The following is a 21854-nucleotide window of genomic DNA, read 5'->3' on the forward strand; positions in this document are numbered from 1 at the left end:
TTAAAAACCTTTGTACATGGAAGACAAGCTCTCCTCTCGACTTGCTCTGAGCAGGAATAGCTACTGATCAGACGAGAGTTGAGCATTCAGTGATTTGCTAAACCACACTGGCTCCTGCTAAGAACCCGACTGGAATGTATGGAGGAGAATGATCAATTTAAAAAGAGAGGATTATTCAGTCAGCAACAGAAGTGACACACACCAAATACCCAGTCCCTTGAGCTGCCTCGTTTCTTGCAGATGTTACTCTTGAAGGCCAAACGTGCTTTTGGTATAGCCTGCATGAGTTTCTGTTCATTGTAATCAGAAAAGCTTCCTAGGATTGTGGGTTTCTCAAGGACAGGGACCATGCATGTTTGGACTTCATACTTTCATTTAATGTTATCCTGTGTGTAGTAGGGACTCAATAAATAGTTGTTGGAATTACAATGAAAAGTAACCATAGTTGGGGCACTATATATTTAAGACTAGTCAGTCTGACTTTTAAACTTGAAGGTTAGGGAATACTTTTTCAAATCTCCAAATTATTTTTATTGACAATATTTTAATTTTACCTGAGCATAATCTTCCACAATTCTTACTTCTTCTGCCACAATTTCTTCATCCTGTTTAACAAGCATCTGAACTTTCTCAACTACTTGTGAATCTTTCTGTAATTTTTCCATTAGAGCTTCTGTTTCCTAATGAAGCACATAATTGTTCTTAGAATGAATTTTAAGAGACATGATCTCTTTTCTAAAAGAGCAATTCAAATATCTCATTTCACTATGGTAAAGTTTATTAAAATAAGCCTGAAATATATTTAATAGATGCATAAAATGAGAGACAGCAAGAGATGAATAAAACGGAGAGAGCAAGAGCTCTCACCATTTGGCCAGCTCTCAGCTGCGCCCCCTCTTAGAAGCTCTGTCATCCACCATCCTTGATGGTAGCTCTCTGCCACTGGTGCTCTCAACCATTGGTCTGCCATTGGGATATTGCCTAGGATGACTACAGTAAATATTTCATGCATTACACACAAAGAGTGATGATGAATGATGGTTTTTAGAATAGTTGAGACTGCAAGTTACCACAGCATATTTCAGATGGATTTAACTAATTGACTAGGGAATCTTTCTACATAAGCTTCTACAGTTAGCTATATACCTACTATTACACTTAATTATCAAAATGTAATAATGTTACTATTTTGCTGTTATTGCTTTTTTATTCTTCTCATTTTACAGATAAACTAAGACTAAAAAAAAAGCCATTTTTTTCATGTGTACACAACTATAGGGTAACAAAGCTGGAATTCTAGCCTGTCTTTGTCAGGTATCAGAGCCTTTGCTTTCAAACACTGTTCTATATTAGACTACAAAATCTTTAAAAGAGATTTCAAAGCAAACATACCTTTGTTTTTTGTTCTACTTGAGGGCCAAGAATCAAGAGCTCTTCTTGCATTTCTGTAACTAGAGTGGTTGCTTCCAGGATTGTGGATAGACCCATACGGAAGCGATCCCTGAAGGAAGAAAAAGTATTAAGAAGGTGTAAGATATAACACAATTTAGCAAATACAATTTGATAATATATAAAAAGAATTACACCAAATTATGGCCAAATGGAGTTTATTCTAGAGATGCAAGACTGGCTCACTATTTGAAAGTCAATCAATATAATCCACTATATTAACAAGCTATAAAGAAGAAAATTCACTGCTGCATCAGTATCCATTGATGCAGAAAAAACATTTGATAAAATTCATGATAACTAGGAATAGAGGGGAAATTTCTCAACTTGATGAAGAACAGATGCTGTTAAAATAAAATGGACTCAAAGGAAAAACTAATAATGAGAACTGGGCATCTGAGGTTCAGCTCCCACTGGAGCACACTTAAGACAGGCAAATTGGGCTTTAAATGTACTAATTCCCCATAAGGGTACCTCTCATTTAAACAGAATATTTAATTATAAGTTTCGGGGTGGGAAAGAGAACCAGATAGGCTGTAAGAGACCCAAACCATATAATTAACCCTTCTCACTTTTTCTCCCCGCACATCTACCCCTGGGAAACTGGACTACTGAAATTTTCAAGTAGCAAAGAAGAGCCAGGCAGTGGTGGACTGTAACCTGTCTTTTGCCACCGAGATATGCTTGCTGGATGTAAGCAGTTATGGATGTTAATAATAATGATTATGCATATAAGGTGATAGCTCTTAAGATTGTCCTGGCATGGCCCACGCATTAGGGGGTGGGAGATGTTCTAGGATAGTACAAGGTATGTAAGGAAGAAACTACTGAGTGATCTAGAGCTGTGTTGTGGGTAAGACATGAGGAGGAATGGAAAAGGGGTGAATGACTGTGGGAGGGACTGGTCATACTGATTACATGGCTGTGAATGGAGAGCAACAACCCTGGATGAAGGGGAGGGGACACCTTAGATCCCAGGAGGTTAGGAGTGAGAGGAAGGTTCATTAAACTCTCTTGCCTCTTGCCTGTAGGGCATCTGGCCAATTTTCTCAGACTGTTGACATCATCCTTAATTTAACTGCTGACCAACAAAAATCTCAATCTAAGGACTCTCAGGAACCTCCTAGGATCTGCTGACCCCAGGAGTGAACAGCCTCTCCTTGAAACAGAACAAGATTAGCTTTCTGAGCACTGATATGATTCTCTTTAGCCTCATTATTATATTCACAGACTACCTCAACTGCTCTAAAATGAACTGTTATTGGATCTATCATGCCCCACCTGACCTTGTTAACGAAAACTTAATAAAATTAGACCCTGACCCCACATTAGCAAAATGCTGCTATTGAGGTTGCTGCTCCTTATGTAAATGTCAGGCCTATACTTGCCTGCGGCACACAAATTAGTTCACACTCTCCAGCATGAGTGCTGATGAAAAATCACATTGCCCTGGACTTCCTGCTGGCCAGTTGAGACAGAGAAGGTGCAATGGCCAATACCTCTTGATGCACTTGGATTAATAACATTTTTAACTGGCTTGGCTCCAGACACGGAGCTTGGCTGTGGTCTATCCTCCAAGTGGGAGTCATAGTCATGATCACTCTCATGCAGTGTTCCCTATGGCAAATGGAATGGATCTGGCCCAGGCCCCAGTCAGTGTAATTAGTTACAGTATCTGATGGAGTGGGCTATTTTTAAAAAATAATTATTAGCTGGATACATGACAGGTTTAGGAGATGGACTTGGAGAGGAATAGTTCCACCATGGTGCCTTGGCAGCCTTTCATGTCTCCATATAGGTTATATAGACAAGGCTTGGCTGCAGCTGATCTAAGTGTTGGCAGGACACCCCTGATCTTTCTAGAACATGAAAATGTGGGGCACTTGTGAGTAGATGCTACCAGGCCATTTCCCACTCATTTCCCCAACTTCCTGGAAGATTGTCATAAGATAGTTTCTCAATGTCTCCTGTATTCTGATTAGGGGTGAGGCCTTCTGCTTCATGTTTCTTCCCATGCCTCCTCAGGTACCACTGCTGGCTATAAAACTGCTTAGTAGGTGTTCCACTATCTGTGTTGTAGTCATCTGAAGCCTTTTATTTTGGTGTCATCCCATGAGACAAAGGACATGGGGAGTGGCACTGTTCGTTACTCTTGCTTTCATTGCCCATGTAAGAAATAAACTGTCGGAATCCAACAGGGACTAATTGTTTATTTACTGGCCAAGTCTGTCAAGCCTTGCCTTGACAGGGGCGGCCTTTGAAGGCACACAGGGGGAATGTCAACCTTATCTCTTTTAAGATCTTCTGCAGCTTCTGGCTTTTTGTCCCACCAAAAAGGCAGATTTGGCTCACCACTTTGCATTTGTGTCTCTTTTTGCAAACAAAAACACCAATATAAAATATATTTATGATTTGTTCTCAAAGTCTTACCTCTTTGTTTGCATCTCTTCCTCTCGTGCCCTCAAAATGTGTGCAAATGTTTCTATAAATTGCAAGTAGCTATTGGGAGTGGTATAATAAAATCTTCCAGTATCTTCAAAGTATTTTCTGTTCAAGTCTTTCATGCTTTTGTGGATTTGGACACACGTTGGGGCAAGTTTTTCTTTCAAGTTCTGAAGAATAATAATTTTTAAGAATTAAGAGAAAGCAATCCAAATATACACAAAAAGAGAAAGTTGAACACTTAGAATTAATTAAAATAGCTTATTATTTCTGAGATGTGGAGATGTAGAGAGAGCTCCTGGATGAGCAGGACAAAGAAAATATGAGTTTTGATGGTTGGGATGGTGGTGGGGCAACAGTAGAGCTAACTATGAATGGCATGCCACACTCATTCTTCTAGGCTTTACCCGTATGTTACTCTCACTTTTGCTATAGTCATCCAAAGATTTGGGCATCAGTATCAATGGCCAAGGGTTATAATGTTTTCTTTATCTTGAAATTATTTATTTATTTTTTATTTTGAGACTGGATCTTGCTCTTTTGCCCAGGCCAAAGTACAGTGGTGCAGTAACAGCTCACTGTAGCCTCAAACTCTTGGGCTCAAGAGATCCTCCTGCCTCAGCCTCCCATGTAGCTGGGACTACAGATGTGTGCCACCACACCTGGCTAATTTTCTAAATTTTTTGTAGAGACAGGGTCTCACTATTTTGCCCAGGCTGGTCTTGAACTCCTGGCCTCAAGCAATCCTCCTGCCTTGCCTCCCAAACTGCTGGGATTATAGGTGTGAGCCACCATGCCCAGCCTTCTTTATCTTTTATATTTTTTTCTTAAAGTGGTCATCAATAGCAAGATACTCAAGGAAATTTCCTTGAGTAAAATAAAGCTACAAAAATGTAAGGACCCAAAGGATGTGCAGATGAGCAAAACCAGACTGCGAAGAATATTCTCTTTGCCTGGATTGGGAGATAATTCTGATTTAGACATAACCTAGTCCTGATGATTCATCTCCAGTCCACCAAGTCTAACCAGTCACTGGTCACTTTTAACTCAGTGGCATTTTTTTTTCTTCTGGTTCTACTCTGTCTCTGTCCTCCTTGGCCTTTGCTTTCCTTGATCACTTAGACAAGTAAGGATGCAATCCCATTGGTCCTGTAGGACCTAGAAATGTCCTATGTTGAGTTTCAGTTCTCTATGCATTTAATGCTCCTTTGGTCAACACTTCTTACCCCCTTTGCTGTCAGCTAGGTCCTATGGGATGTTCAGTTTAGTCACTCCAGAATAGGTTCTTTCTTACTGTTGGCTCATAAATTCTGAGTTAATTTTGTGTTGTGGCTTGTGCTCTCACTGCTTTGCTGACTTGCTATTTGTAGCCAAGCCAGCGCAATTTACAAGGAATACACATAAGGTTGCAGCATCCTTACCATAGAATCTGGTATGCAGAATGGAGACTGTTTTCCTTCACGGAAATCTGCTGTTCCACCATGTGGACAGCATAGTGAAGAGACACAGGCATTGCAGAATCTGAATCTGCGCATCTTTGAAATAGGGTGAATTCAGGGGTACAAGAGATGGGGAATTAATAGGGAGTCAATGTAAACACTTGATCCATTTTATTATAAATGAACTTAGAACTGCCTATTTTTGTCCATCTAGGGTTTGTTGCTCGTCAGAGGCATAATACCATCAGATGCTGTCAATAAACTGAAACCTTCACTTGCATTAGATATTTACCTCTCTGTTCTCAAAATTGACCTTTTCTTTTAAGAATGAGTTAGCTACAATAAGAAGAGCTTCTTCTGGCCACCTCTCGTACCAATCGATCGTGCAGGAGCTAATCATAGAAGGATATACTCTACAATTTTGGCGGAAGCTAGGTCCTTCAGGACTCATGATCACAAAAATATGAAGATTTTTATATATTCTCTGAAAATTAATGAAAATATAAATTGTTAAAATGTAATCCACTGTTCTGAAAAAATATTATATTAAAAATTCCATGGAAAACATATTTCAGATCTTTCCTTAGTGGGTAGATCAGGGACTGATCATTTGTGCATGGAGTGCCTGCCATAAACAGAGCCCTTCCAAGGGAAACTAACAGTAGGGGAGGCACTGGACCCAGAACACCCCTTGCATAAACCAACTCTTATGACAGGGGCTGGTGCTAGAGTTCTGTTCAGTAGGGGACTTTATATCAGATGGTGCTGGGTCTGACTATTTAACTCTTTCCTCTGGGGTGGTGTGCATTTAAGACCCACAGAAACTCAAAGTGAGAAAATGGTCAGATGAATTAGAGCTGAAAGAAACAGACTGACAATAAGGGTAGAGCACCAGAGGTAGTAATAAAACTCCTACAGCTAAAGGATTACAGCTAAGCAACATGAGACCTACATAATTTTACAGGCCCTAGGCTAAGTGCTAGTTTCTTTGCAATTTGCCTTCAGCTCTTTTCCTTATAAGACCTGGCTGTGCTGCTGCTGTTGCTGGGTTCTTGGCAAGACTGGCAACAGGGCACAGATTCCTTCTTCCTTATTTCCAGATATCACTTTGCAATAAGTCCGCATTACTGAAAATAGCCTCAGTGAGTTAGTGTTCCCTTTAACTCAGAGTCTAATTGTACAAAATGATAATAAGTATCAAGCAACTTATTTTGTCAAATAAATATGGTAAAGCTGAAAGAAGACTAAAAGGCAAGATTTTTTTTCCTGTCTTTTTTTTTGTCTTTAACCAATTTATAAAGGCAAATAAAACTGCTCAGTGCAAAATTCATATAATGTGGAAATGTTTAAAGTAAAAATGAAAATACCTCTCTTTGTTTTACACATTCCCAAAACTTCTACCTAGATATATCAAATGTTAGCAGTTTAAAGTGTGCCTTTATTATTTGTTATTATTGTAGGACACGTCAAATTACTTTTGGAAGCATAGTATTATATATATTATGCATATATAATATATATAATTAAAATTGACTTCTAACTGAGATTCTTGGTTTATTTATTTATTTTCTGGAGTACTATTCTCTGCACTCCAAATTGAAATTTCTTTTTTCTTCTTTATTATTCAAATCTAATGAATAAACCAAATATAGTAACAAGGCACGAGAGTGTCACAATTGTCAGGATAAATGCTATCCTTCTTTCTACCATGGTATTAAAAAATATAACTAAATCTAAGGATACCCACTCATATTACCTGGTTCTCTATCAACTGTGGAGTCATTTTTGGAACTTTTTAAACATCTTCTTGTGACAGATTACTAAGTATCTGTTTGATACTTAGTAATGTTGTTACTAAGTTGAGAAATGGTGGATGGCCAGATTCAATTTTTAAATTGCCCTATGATAGACAAAAACTAGCACCAGAAATAAATCCACCTGTGGTCCTCCCCCAGTGAATATTCTAGTTTGGGTAATCATGTCCATATATTCACTAAGCCACTGGTCATTCGTCATGTCTCAAAGACACAGAAAGTTGAGTTCATTTTGACTAATCTATATCTCTCATCAAACCAGTTCGTTCACAGCTCCTCTGCTGCAGAGTTCATTCTGAATAGTGCCTGCTCTATCCAGTCAATTTCTTTTTTTATCCATCACCTCTTGGTCAATTCTAGGACTATTCAAAAGGATGAAATGATTCTTGTTTCTTGCCTTTCCAGATTTGTTACCAAAAAGATGAAATAAGAACATCATTATCTAGGAAAGAATCTTTGTGTAAGAAATACTCTTGGGATTTTACTTTTCATTTTATTGCCTCCAGCTGGTATTATTTTTTAAAACCACTGATAGCCAGACAGGCTCAGATTCTTGTTAGTTTTTGACCTACCTAAGGGTATGGTATTGTCTGAAGGTAGGGTACTCATTATTTTACCTTAAAAACTCATATAAAGATCTAAATAAATTATATCAACTTGAAAATCATGTACAGAATTATAAACATGGTCTACTTTTAACATGACAATTTGATAAAGCCAAGTCACAAAAAAGTACCTTTTGAAAGAATGAAAGTAAAGATTGCCTATTATCCATATGACCAGATTGTTCAGTAAGAGATCTGATTTTCATTGCAATAGAATCCAGCTCAACATTTTCAAACAGGTCAGGTATTCTTCCTAAATTGATGATGTAGTTCAAATCTTCTAAAAATGAATCCTTAGGCAAAACACATATTTAATGAGCAAGAGTAAATTATTCATATATTCTACCCTAACCACATCAATTTGAGGAAGCAAGAAAGCAACAGTGATTAAGGAGAACTGAGGCTAAGTGTTTTTTTTTTTTTAAAGCTAATCTCCCCCACCCCCCACCTTTTTTTTTTTTGAGACAAAGTCTCACCCTGTTGCCCAGTCGGGAGTACAGTGGCATAGTCATGGCTCACTGCAGCCTTGAACTACTGGGCTTAAGCCATCCTTCCACCTCAGCCTCCCAAATAGCTAGGATGAAAGGTGCATGCCACCATGCTTGGCTAATTTTTAAAATATTCTTATAGTGATTGGGTCTCTCTATGTTGTCCGGGCTGGTCCATCTTCCCACTTTGGTCTCTCAAAGTGCTGGGATTACAGGCATGAGCCACTGTGCCTGTCCTAAAACTAACGTTTTCATTCAAACCCATCAGAATATTTTTTTCTGAGTCAAAATAAGCTTCATTCATCCATTCGTACATTTAAACATTAGAGAAACATATACTTGGTACGGAGAGTATGCCAAATAGCTGTGACAGGCACTGAGAAAAGAGGTATGGAGGAGTGGGTACAATAATGAATTGGGCAGGAACCCTGCTCAGGCAGTTCACAGAAGCCCTCAATACATCTACATTTGTGTTTGAATAGTAGTAGACGAACTAGAAATAACATTGCTGAAGGATTATTTTAATTTAACTGAATTCATGTCTATATAGGGCCTCAAATTCAATGGAAAAGGTAACAGATGAGAAAAAGTAGGGAAACAAACTCTTCCAGGAGAGTTATTATAAATGTAAGGACATTTTGCTTTTGAGAATAAATCCAAGATTTCTTTTTAAAAAAAGCATTTAAAAAAGTAGGTAGCATTAGTGACTCTCTTCAGGAGACTCAGACACTGATAGGTTCATGGTATTTCAGTTCAGGTGGGGAAGGGCAGAGAGCTTGTGGGGAGTTCTCCAGTAGAGGCCAACAGAGGTGACACAGAGCTAACGTATTTCCTGTCTCACCTCATATGTGATGGAGAACTGCCAAAGCTTGTTACACACTGATAGTTACCCACTCTTTTTGAGTCACATGAAAAGCAATGATATGGCCAGAAGAAGCCTGGAAAGTGTGGGAAACAGATCCAATGATCTTGAAGTCCTGATTAACATGAGAGTAGAGGAGCCATGTTCATTTCAACTTTGGCCTGAAACGATTTTCTGAAACTGATTTATTAAATTAGAACAATGGGCTCCTGGCATGGGAGAAACTATATCTTCTAAAATCCAGAAAGAAATTGTGTGGCAGAAACCTCAACTGGATCAACAGAACTGGATATTTAAGTTTGGTGAAGGAAGAATATACAGATATAGCAGAAACCCTGGATATTACAGAGTTTAGTAGATATGATATGGCACTTGGATTTGCCCTCAAAAATATGACATGAAAAAATAACTCAATGGAGAAAGGCCCAGCATTAAGAGAAAAAACAGGATGAGGGGTTGAAACAATACTCAACAATTATATATGTCTGGATCATAAACAATAAACAATGTTCCCTTGAAATTTTGTCACAAAAGAGTAAATACAATCTGAGGTGGCATTCCTGATTTTGTCTTGGACATGGAAGGGTACAGTTTGTGAAGAATAACAGAACTAAAAAAAGTGAGTGATTAGCAATTTTTGCTTGTACGTAAATATAGTATATTCTGGGCCTGGCGACTGGCCAGATGGCTGGCTGGAAGTACGTGGAAGTAGTCGTCCCCATTAGAAAGGACCAATGTAACAACTAAACAGCTAAGATTTGACTAGAGTGCCAATAGGAGAGTGCATGAGTACAGTGAGAGGATGGAGAGGTACCTGTGGTGACTGGAAGCCCAGGAGGGCAATGTGGAGTCATCCTGCCTCTGCAGCCCTGTCTCCCCTGTCCAGATCAACTAGGAGTCAAGAGGGACTTCTTGTGGAGAAAAGGTAAGCAGAAGAACCCCACCAGCCCCACTGCCACTGAAACACCTACAGTCATTATACAGGACAATCCCAGAGTCCTTTCTAGCCCTGGGCCCATTTTAGGGAGCTGCTGGAAATTCATGCAGCTGCATTGCTCTGGATTGGGAGCACAAGGTGTGTACTTCCCACCCACCCTCATTCCCCCTGCGAGCCAAGCTACAGTAGCATGGCACCATCTTGAGACCAGAGCTACCTCTGGAGTGTGCCCCGCTCTAGGGGCCAGTAGCCATGCACCTCTCCAGCACTGGGAGTTCATCTTCATTCTTCCACCAAGTCTACATGGCTGGCTCTATGCCACAACCCCAGCTGTGCAGAGCCTGGGCCCAGGATTGGCTGTGATTGTGGTCCTGCCAGCAGGGAAACCAATCCCCAATGCCTGTACTTTTAGCCAGAGGAACAATCTGGCAGTCCCATTTAGGGTGACCCTACCCTTGAGCTGGCCAAACTGCTGTGTACCCTTCTTGAAGCAGGAGGGGTCCCAGAGCCATTGAACAGCTGACACTTTCTTGGGCTGGCAGAGTGCTACATGCCCATGCCCAGGACCTGAGAAATAGCCCCACAAGTGCCTCCACTAAGGACATGCCCCCTGGCCTGCCCAACAGCTCTGTGCCCATAATCAGGTCCTGAGAAACAGCCTTACAGGTCACCCCTGGAAGACATACCCCCAGGCTAGCCAAGCAAACCTTTGCCTGCAACCTAGGCCTGAAAAATAGCTCCATGGTTTGCCCCTGGCAGACACACTCCCTTCAGGTCAGCTGAGCAGCCATGCACCCATATCTCAGGCTTGAGAAATAGCCTTATGGGCCACCCCTGGTGGTGGGAGGTGGGCACACTCCCAGGCTGGCCAAGAAGTATTGTGCTTACCTCTTGGACCTAAGAAACAGCCCTGTGGCATATCCCACATGCTGCAGACATGCCCCAGGCCTGCCTAATGAATCTGTGCTTGTGCTAAGGGCCTAAGAAACAACCCCGTGGGCAACTCTGGCAGACACACAACCAGGCCAGCCAAGTAACTGTATGCCCATGCCCCCAGACAGAGCAATAGCCCTATGGCCCCAAACTAAGTGAGCCAGATCCCAAATTGGCTGATTCACTGCATGCATGCACATGCCCTTGACATGAGAAACAGCCTGGTGAGCCCACCTCCAGCAAAGTTGCACCATTGCCTCCACAAACTCTCACAGCCTAGGCTGCTGAGACATTTGCAAATGTCACCAGCATGGATTACAACTGAAGAAACTACATGGAGACTACACTACTGTATCCATCTAGAATCAAGGCCATGCACCCAATGACTGACACTGTAAAACCCATACCTATGAATAAGTCTTTCCTTATGAAAGCTACTCCATAAAGTTGGAAAGGTGATTGTTTTTCCAGATGCATAGAAATCAATGAAGGGACACATCAAACATGAACAAGCAAGGAAACATGAAATCTCCAAAGGAACACAATAGCTCACCAGTAACAGGTCGCAATCATAAGGAAATATACAAAATGCCAGAAAAAAATGTAAAATAATAATCTTAAAGAAATGCAGTAAGATACAAGATAAAGATAGACAACTCAACAAAATCAGGAAGATAGTTCATGGTTTGAATGAGAAATTCAATAGGGAGATATATATCATAAAATGAATCAAAAACACATCCCAGAGCTACAGATTTCAATGAAAAATATATATAATTGAGAGCTTCTACGATAGATAAGACCAAGCAGAAGAAAGAATTTCTGAACTTAAGGGCATTCCAGAAGGAGAAGAGAAGGGAAAAGGTGTAGAAAGCATTTAATTAAATAATAACTGAAAACAATCCCAAGTCTTCAGAGAGTGTTAGTCATACAGATCCACAAAGCTCCAATGTCCCCAAGTAGATTCAACCCCAAAAAAGCCTATCTGAGGAGTATTACAGTCAAACTGTTAAAATTCAAAGACAAAGAGAAGATTCTAAAAATGGCAAGAGAAAAATGTCATCATATAAATGGGAAACCCCAGCAGAACAACAGCAGATTTCTCAGCAGAAACCTTATAGGACAGGAGAGAATAGGATGGGATATTCAAAGAACTGAAGGAAACTGCCAGCCAAGAAAATTATATCTAACAAAGCTATCCTTCAGAAATGAATGAGAAATAAAATCTTCCCAAGACAAGCAAAACCTGAGGGAATTCATCACCCCTAGCATAGCCTTACAAGAAATGCTCAAGGGAGTTTTACAAGTGGAAGTGAAAAGATGATAACCACCATTATGAAAACATGCAAAACTATAACACTCACTGGTAGAGCCAATACACAAAGGGGGAAAAAGAAAGGAATCAAATCCTATCACTACAAAAAAAAAAAAAAAAAAAAAAAAAAAAAAAAAAAAAAAAAACAACCACCCACCACAAAAATAAATGATAAGAGAGGAAGGATATACAAAACAACCAGAAAACAATCAACAAAATGAGATAAATAGTTCCTCACCAAACTATTATAACTTTGAATTTAAATGGATTAAATTCCCCATTTAAAAGATATAGATTTGGCCAGGTGCAGTGTTTGACCCCTATAATCCCAGCACTTTGGGAGGCCAAGGCAGGAGGATCTCTTGAGCCCAGGAGTTCCATACCAGCCTGAGCAACATAGTGAGAACTTGTCTCTATTTTTAAGAAAAGATATAGACTGGCTGAATTGATAAAAAACAAGACTGGTTGAATGGATGAAAAACAAGACCCAGCTATATGCTGCCTACAAGAAATTCACCACACTTGTAAAGACAGACATAGAGTGACAGTGAAGGGATAGAAAAAGATATTCCATGCAAACAGAAACCAAACACAAGCAGGAGTAGCTATATTTATATCAGGTAAAACAGATTTCTAGTCAAGCTATAAAAAGAGACAAAGGACATTATATAATAATAAAGGAATCAATTCCACAAGAGAATATAACTATCATAAATATATATGTACCCAACACTGGAGCACCCAGATATATAAATCAACTATTATATCTAAAGGAAGAGATGGACCCCAATACAATAATGGTTGGGGATTTCAACACCCCATTCTCAGCATTAAATAGTTCATCTAGACAGAAAATCAGCAAACATCAGATTTAAATTGCACCATAGACCAAGTGGACCTAACAGACACTTAAAGAACATTTCACTCAACAGCCACAGAATACACATTCTTTTCATTAGTACATGGAACATTCTGCATGACTGACTATATGTTAGAACACAAACAAGTCTCAACAAATTTTTAAAAATCAAAATCATATCAAGTATCTTACCTGAGTACAATGGAATATGACTAGAAATCAATAACAAGAGCAACATTCAAAACTGTGACATTCATGGACATTAAACAGTATGCTCCTGAACAACAAATGAATGAAGGAAGAAATTAAGAATGAAAGTTAAGAATTCCTTGAAACAAATGATAATGGAAACACAACATAACAAAACCTAGGGGTCCAGGAAAAGCAGTATTAAGAGGCAAGTTTATAACAATAAATGCCTATATAAAAAAGAAAGATTTCAAATAAATAACCCAACAATGCATCTCAGGGAACTAGAAAAAGCAAGAACAAACGAACCCAAAATTAGTAGAAGGAAATAAGTAATAAAAATCACAGCAAAATAAATGAAATTGCTAATAAAAAAAATCAAAGATCAACACTACCAAAAGGTTTTTGCAAAGAAAAACAAAACTGAACAACTATTAGTTAGACAAACTAACAACAGAAAAAATCCAAATAAATAAAATCAGAAGTGAAAAAGAATACAACACAATGGATACCATAGAAATACACAGGATTATTAGAGACTATTATGAACAGCAACACATCAATAAGTTCAAAAACCTAGAGGGAATGATTAAATTCACATGTAATCTATCAAGATTGAGCCAAGAAGAAATAGAAAACCTGAGCAGACTAATAATAAGTAACAAGATTGATCAGTAATAAAAACTCTCCCAAAAACAAACAAACAATAACAACAAAAAATCCACTACTGGATGGCCTCACTGCTGAATTCTACCAACTATTTTTTTTTTTTTTTTAAGATGGAGTCTCACTCTGTCACCCAGGCTGGAGTGCAGTGATGCCACCTCGGCTCATGGCAACCTCTGTCTCTGGGTTCAAGCAATTCTCCTGCCTCAGTATCCTAAGTAGCTGGGATTACAGGCACCTGCTACCACACCTGGCTAATTTTTTTTGTACTTTTAGTAGAGATTGGGTTTCACCATGTTGGCCAGGCTGGTCTTGAACTTTTGACCTCAGGTGATCTGCCTGCCTTGGCCTCCCAAAGTGCTGGGATTACAGGCATGAGCCACTACTCTCGGTCTCTACCAAACTATTAAAGACAAATTAATATTAATTATTCTCAAGCTATTCCAGAATATTAAAGAGGAAATTATTCCTTACTCATTCTATGAGGTCAGCATAACGCTGATACCAAAACCAGACAAGGACATGATGAAAAAGGAAAACTACAGGCCAATATTCCTGATGAATCTAGATACAAAAATCCTCAACAAAATACTAGCAAACTGAATCCAACAACACAGCAAAAAGATAATACACCATTATCAACTGAGATTTATGTCAGGAATGCAAGGATGGTTCAACATATGCAAATCAATAAACATGATACACTGCATAAACAGAATATAGAAAAAAACCACAATTATCTCAATAGATACTGAAAAGGCATTAAATAAAATCCAACATCCCTTCATGATAAAAACTCTCAATAAATTAGCTATTGAAGGAAAGTACCTTAACACAATAAAGGCCATATGTGACAAACCCACAACTAACATCATACTGAATAGGGAAAAGCTCAAAGCTTTTCCTCTGAGAGCTAAAACAAGAAAAGAATGCCCACTCTCACCACTCTTATTCAACATAGCACTGGAAATTCTAGCCAAAGCAATTAGATAAAAGAAAGAAATTAAGGGCATCCAAGTTAAAAAGGAGGAAGTCAAATTGCCCCATTTCCAGATGACATGGTCTTATAAATATGTAGACTCTACCAAGAAACTCTTTTTTGTTAAAAAAACCGTTTATTTTAAGTTCAGTAGTAGAAGTGCAAATTTTTTACCTAGGTAAACTTGTGTCATGGGGGTTTGTTGTACAGATAATTTCATCAGCCAGGTATAAAGCCTAGTACTCATTAGTTTTTTTTCCTGATTCTCTCCCTCCTCCCACCCTTCACACTCTGAAAGGCCCCAGTGTGTATGGTTCCTCTCTGTGTCCATATGTTCTCATCATTTAACTCCCACTTGTAAGTGAAAACATGCAGTATTTGGTTTTCTGTTCCTGTGTTAGTTTGCTAATGACCTCCAGCTCCATCCATGTCACAGCAAAGGATATGGTCTTGTTTTTTTAATGGCTGCATAGTATTCCATGGTGTATATGTCCACATATTCTTTATCCAGCCTATCACTGATGAACATTTAGGTTGATTTCATGTCTTTGCTATTGTGAATAGTGCTGCAGTGACATACACATGCATGTATCTTTATAATAGAATAATTTATATTCCTCTAGGTATATACCCACTAATGGGGTTTCTGGGTTGAATGGTATTTCTGTCTTTAGGTCTTTGAGGAACTGACACACTGTCTTCCACAATGGCTGAACCAATTTACACACCCACCAACTGTGTATAAGCATTCCTTTTTCTCCACGACCTCATCAGCGTTTGTTATTTTTTGACTTTTTAATAGTGGCCATTCTGACTGGTGTTAGATGGTATCTCAGATTTGCATTTCTCTAACTATCAGTGATGTTGAGCTTTTTAAAATATAATTGTTGGCTCCATGTATGTCTTCTTTTGAAAAGTGTCTGTTCATGTCTTTTGCCCACTTTTCTATGGGGTTGACGAAAATCTCTTAAAACTGATAAATGAATGCAGCAAAGTTGCAGGACACAAAAATCAGTAATGCTTCTATATATGAACAGCAAACTAGGTGAAAAAGAAATTAAAAAGGCAATCCCATTTAGAATAGCTACAATAAATAAAATAAAATACCTGGGAATAAATTTGAACCAAGGAGATGAAAGAACTCTACAAGGAAAACCACAAAACACTGATAGAAGAAACTGAAAAGGGTACAAACAAATGGAAAAACATCCCATGTTCATGAATCAAAAAAACTAATATTGTTAAGATGACCATACTACCCAAAGCAATCTACAGATTTGTTGCAATCTCTGAAAAATGCCAATGATATTCTTCACAGAAATAGAAAAAAATTCCTAAAATTCAAATAGAACCACAAAATATCTCAAAAATCCAAAGCAATTCTGAGCAAAAAGAACAAAGTTGGAGGCATCACACTACCAGAGTTCAAAATACATTATAAAGCTATAGTAACCAAAACAGCATGGTATGGGAACAAAAACAGACACATAGACCAATGGAATAGAATAGAGTACCCAGAAACTAATCCATGTATCAATGGCCAACTCATTTTTGACAAATGCACTGAGAACATACAATGGAAAAAAGTCGGTCTTCAATAAATGGTGCAGAGAAAGTTGAATATCCATATACAGAAGAATGAAAGTAGACCCCCACCTCTCACCCCATACAAGAATCAACTCAAAATTAATTGAAGAGCTAAATGTAAGACCTGAAACTATAAAACTACTGGAAGAAAACATAAGGGAAATGCTTCAGGACACTGGTCTTGGAAAAGAATTTATAAACAAGACCTCAAAAGCACAGGCAACAAAAGCAAAAATAAACAAATGGAATTATATCAAACTAAAAAGCATGGTAAATTTCCTTCTATACAGCAAAGGAAACAATAGAATGAAAGGACAAACTACAGAATAGGAGAAAATATTTGCAAATGATTCATCCAATAGAGGATTCATATCTAGAATATACAAGGAACTCAAAATTCACAGCAAAAACAAAAAATAAAGAAAAAACAAAATGAAACCCGATTAAAAAATGGGCAAAAGATATGAACAGATATTTCTCAAAAGAAGACATACAAATGGCCAAAAAAAATGAATAAATGCTCAATATCACTAATTATCAGGGAAATGCAAATCAAAACCACGATAAGCTATCATCTCGCCCCAGTCAGGATGGCTACCATCAAATAGACAAAAAATAGCAAATGATGGTGAAGATGTGGAGAAAGAAAAACTCTTGTACACTGTCGGTGGGAATGTAATCTAGTACAGCCATTATGGCAAATAGTATGGAGGTTCCTCAAAAAACTACATATGAGTCTGGGCAACACAGTGAGACCCCACCTCTATAAAAAAATTAGCTGGGTGTGGTGGTGCAGTCTTGTAGTCTCAGCTACTTGGGAGGCTAAGGTGGGAGGATCACTTGAGCCTCAAAGGTCGGGGCTTCAGTGAGCCACGATTGCACCACTGCAGTCCAGCCTGGGTGACAGAGGAAAACTCTGTCTCAAAACAAAACAAAACAAAACAAAACAAAAACTACAAATAAAATGATCATAAGATCCAGCAGTCCCACTTCTGGGCATTTAACCAAAGAAAAGGAAATAAGTATATCAAGGAAACATCTGCACCCTCATGTTTATAACAGCTCTTTTCACAATAGCCAAGACACAGAATCTACCTAAGTGTCCACCAATGAATGAATGACTAAAGAAAATATGGTATATATACTTCATAGAATACGATTCAGCCATAAAAGAGAATAAAATCCTGTCACTGTGGTAACGTGATTATGTTAAGTGTAGTAAGCCAGGAACAGAAAGTTAAACGCCACGTCCTCTCACTCATATATCAAAGTTAAAAACAAGTGGATCTCATGGGAGTAAAAAGTGGAACAGAAGATACTAGAGGCTGAGAAAGGTAGGGGAAAGGGAGAGAAGGATAGGGAGGGATTTTTTAAGGGATACAAAATTACAGCTAGAGAGGAGGAGTAAGTTCTACTAACCTATAGCATTGTAGGATAACCATACATAACAATAATATATTATATAGTGTCAAATGGCTAGAAGGAGGATATTGAATGCTCCTAACACAAAAATGATAAATGTTTGAGATAATGAATATGCTAGTTATGGTAATCTGCTCTTACATGTATTGAAATATCACTATACCCCATAAACACATGTACAATTATAATGTCAATTTAAAACATTTAATTGAATTTAATTTGAAAAGAAAATAGACAAGCCACAGACTTGGAGGAAATATATATATATATATATATGTACACACACACATATATACACACTATATATATACACACACACACACACATACACATATATGACAAAAATAACATATTCTGTAAGGAAAGTCCTGCATCTGACAGTGAAAATAGAGCAGAAGAAGAGTAATGGAGAGAAACAGAAGCCTGGATGCTGTAAGCGCAGATTGTAGATTACATACCTAACTGTAGATACAGATATAGATGAAAGGATATAGATGAAAGGTTTTTAAAATATAGATTATAAAGCTAGTTCTGATATAAGACAGATGACTTCAGCTACATAGATAAATTACTTCCAATCTGTCAATTAAAATGAACATGATAATGACATAGAAAATACCTTTATTGAAATATTTATTCATAACTACCTATGGCATCATTACAAATATATAAACTCTGTGGGCTATGACTAGGTAAGAACAGAGAATACTGCAAGAAAACTGATATTGTAGGCTAATAGAACCATTCATAAATATTTTCTTGTTTTCTTTTCAAATATTAAATTTTTGGGGAGGGGGTAGCCACATAGATATCAAACTTAAGCAAATAACAAAGACAAAAAGTACTTACTTGTTCTATGTTTAAATTGGGAACCATCAGAACAGTGGGTTTCCCTTTTAATCCTGCGTGAATAAACACCTTTTTAAAGACTTCTTTGAATTCAACGTAGGCACATCTGTGAGATATAGGCACTCGGTATAATTTGTTATCTGTCAAATAACAGGCCAAGGTTGCACATGTTTTTTTCCCACATCCATCTATTCCAATCTTTGGGAGAAAAGAAATCCAACATATGACATATATTCTCTGGGAATCTTTCAACATATAGTTTTCTGTTTATTATTTGTGCTAGAAATTTTGACAGTAAAAATACCCCAGACTATTTTTATTTATAACCTTTTGGGAGTCACATTAAACATAATTTAAATATTTTATCAAAATTTTTATAAGGCACTCATCCACATTCAATATTTTCATCTTTCCATAGCCTCTTGAAATATATGAGAAAATTTCACTGGAAAGAGAACATAATCTTGAAAAATAGCACAGATAGGCTTATAAACTATCTTTATGTCACTGTCAATATTTGATTCTTCATTTATAAGTAACTAGATAGATCTTTTCCTTTTTATTTTGAGCAACAGGTACTTAATAAATGCTTTTGGGGAATAATGGCAAAGTAAGTATTGTTTTAAAAACAGCTTTATTTAGGTATAATTTACAGATTATACCTGTTTTAAGTGGATAATTCAATGCTTTTTAGTACATTTACAGACTTAAGCAATCCTTGTCACAATTCAGTTTTGGAACAATTTCCTTCACCCCAAAAAGATCTTTCAAGCCCCCTGGCAGTCAATCCCCATCCAACTCTCAGGCCCAATCACTAATACGTTTTCATCTTTATTGATTTGCCTATTTTTGGCATTTCATGTAAGTGAAATTATATACCATGAAGTCTAATGTATCTGATTTATTTTACTTAGCATAATAAGTTATTTCATGTTGTATGTGTATCAGTAGTTTGTTCCTTTTTATTGCTGAATGGTATTCTATTGTATGGACATATCACATTTTATTTATCCATTGACGAACATTTGGGTTGTTTCTACTTCTTGATTATGAATAATGCTGCTATGAACATTTCCGTACAAGTCTTTGAGTGGACACTTGTTTTATTTTCCCTTGTGTAGAGACAGAGAAATGGAATTGCTCAATTATGTGGTAAATCTATGTTAAACTTTATAAGAAATAGCCAAACCATTTTCCAAAGTAGTTGTACTATTTTACACTCCCACAAGCAGTGTATGAAAGTTCAGTTTATACACAATCTTGCCAATGCTTGTTATTAGCTATCTTTTTGATTATAGCCATTCAAGTGGGTGTTCAGTGTTATTGTGGTTTTAATTTGCATTTCCCTAATAACTAATGAAGCCGAACATCTTTTCATGGGCTGATTAACCATTCATGTATCGTCTTTGGTGAAACATCTATTCAAATCTTTGTCTATTTTAAAAAATAAACTTATTTTAGAAGAGTTTTAGACTCACAGAAAAATTGCCAAGATAGTATGGGGAACTGTCATATATCCCACATCCAATTTCCCCTATTAGCATCTAACCTTAGTATATTACATTTGTTACCATTAATGAACCAATATTTGATAAGTTATTATTAACTGAAGTCCATACTTTTTTCAGATCTCCTTAGTTTTTAACCTAAGGTTTTTTTCTCTCCTTCGGAATTTCCTCCAGCATACTATATTACATTTAGTAGCCAAATCTCCTTAAGCTACTCTTGGCTGTGACGGTTTTTCACACTTTCCTTATTTTCGATAGCCTTAAGTGTTTCAAGGAGTTCTGATCAGGTATTTTATGGAATGTCACTCAACTAGGATTTTCGTGCTGTTTTTCTCAAGATTATACTCACCATGATTTATCATTTTTGATGGTGAACTTGATCACCTAGATAAGGTGGTGTTTGTCAGGTTTCTCCACTGTGAAGTTACTCTTTTTTTCCCCCTTTCTGTACTGTACTCTTTGGGAGAAAGTCACTATGTGCAGCCCTCAGTGAAGGAGTGAGGAGTTATGCTCCAGCTTCTTGAGGGTAGACTACCTATGTACATTATGTGAATATCTTCTGAATGGGAGATTTGTCTATTCTCCCTCATTTACTTATTTATTTAGTCATTTATTTATATAAGTATGGGCTCATGGATATTTATTATACACTTTAGATTATAATTTAATACCACTTTATTTCTTTGTTTTCTTGCTCCAGCTTTGGCCACTGTGAACTCTTTAGTTGGCTCTTGTGTCCCTCTGACATAACGCCATGATTATTTTAGCACTTCACTTGTAGCACTACAGGATTCTCCAGGCTCATATTGTACATTTCCTGTCCCAGTCCTGTAATCAGCAATTTTCCCAAGGAGTCCTGGTTCCTTTTATTGGAGAATGATATTAGAAACCAAGATCTGGAAGCTAGGTGTACTCATTGCTACTGGAGATCACTGCCTGTAAGCCCTCCCAGCTGACACAGCAAATAAATAAATGTTTGTATACTAACCCTTATAGACACACATTCCTATAAAATTTCTATATCCAATCACCTATATTGAGCTAAACATAAGTTCAACTTATATCTCCAACTCTGTTACTACATGATCATTCTAGCCTCTTTCCCTTGTTTAGCTCTGCCCTCCAATAGTGAGAAAACTGGTTTCCAACATCTGCCATTCATTTACTTCATTATTCAATTCCAGTATATGTGTATTGTGGTATTGGAATGGTTAACTTTACCCCCAAACTGCTTTTTATACTGGCTCCTTTTCCCCTAATCCTCTTCAGTGAGTTTGTGTTACACACTTGCAACATGGTTTGATTGTTCTTTCAAATTCTGCATTTCATCCTGGGATTACCAGAACTCCAAAATCATTTTTTTCTAAATTTGTATACATTAAGGCTCATTTTTTGTGTCGTCAATTTCTATGGGCTTTGACAAATATATAGTGTCATGTGTTCACCATTATAGTATACAGAATTTTCACCATCCTAAAAATCTTGTGTTTCACTTTACTTTCTTTCCACCA

The 21854-nt window shown here is 37.5% G+C and overlaps 1 protein-coding gene across 3 annotated transcripts in view; it reads right to left on the bottom strand.

Annotated features, from left to right (window-relative positions):
- Positions 1-21854, bottom strand: part of DNAH14 (dynein axonemal heavy chain 14) — a 499118-nt gene that overhangs the window by 110546 nt on the left and 366718 nt on the right. For all 3 annotated transcript variants that reach the window (XM_054519536.1, XM_054519533.2, XM_054519594.1), the window contains exons 55-60: positions 18836-19033; positions 7881-8042; positions 5623-5814; positions 3880-4061; positions 1393-1501; positions 555-680 (exon numbers count right to left, since the gene is read on the bottom strand). In XM_054519536.1, the coding sequence (XP_054375511.1) occupies positions 555-680; positions 1393-1501; positions 3880-4061; positions 5623-5814; positions 7881-8042; positions 18836-19033 (969 nt within the window). The remainder of the gene's footprint in view (positions 1-554; positions 681-1392; positions 1502-3879; positions 4062-5622; positions 5815-7880; positions 8043-18835; positions 19034-21854) is intronic.

This window comes from Pongo abelii, chromosome 1 (genome assembly GCF_028885655.2).
Source record: "Pongo abelii isolate AG06213 chromosome 1, NHGRI_mPonAbe1-v2.0_pri, whole genome shotgun sequence".
Lineage (NCBI taxonomy): Eukaryota > Metazoa > Chordata > Mammalia > Primates > Hominidae > Pongo > Pongo abelii.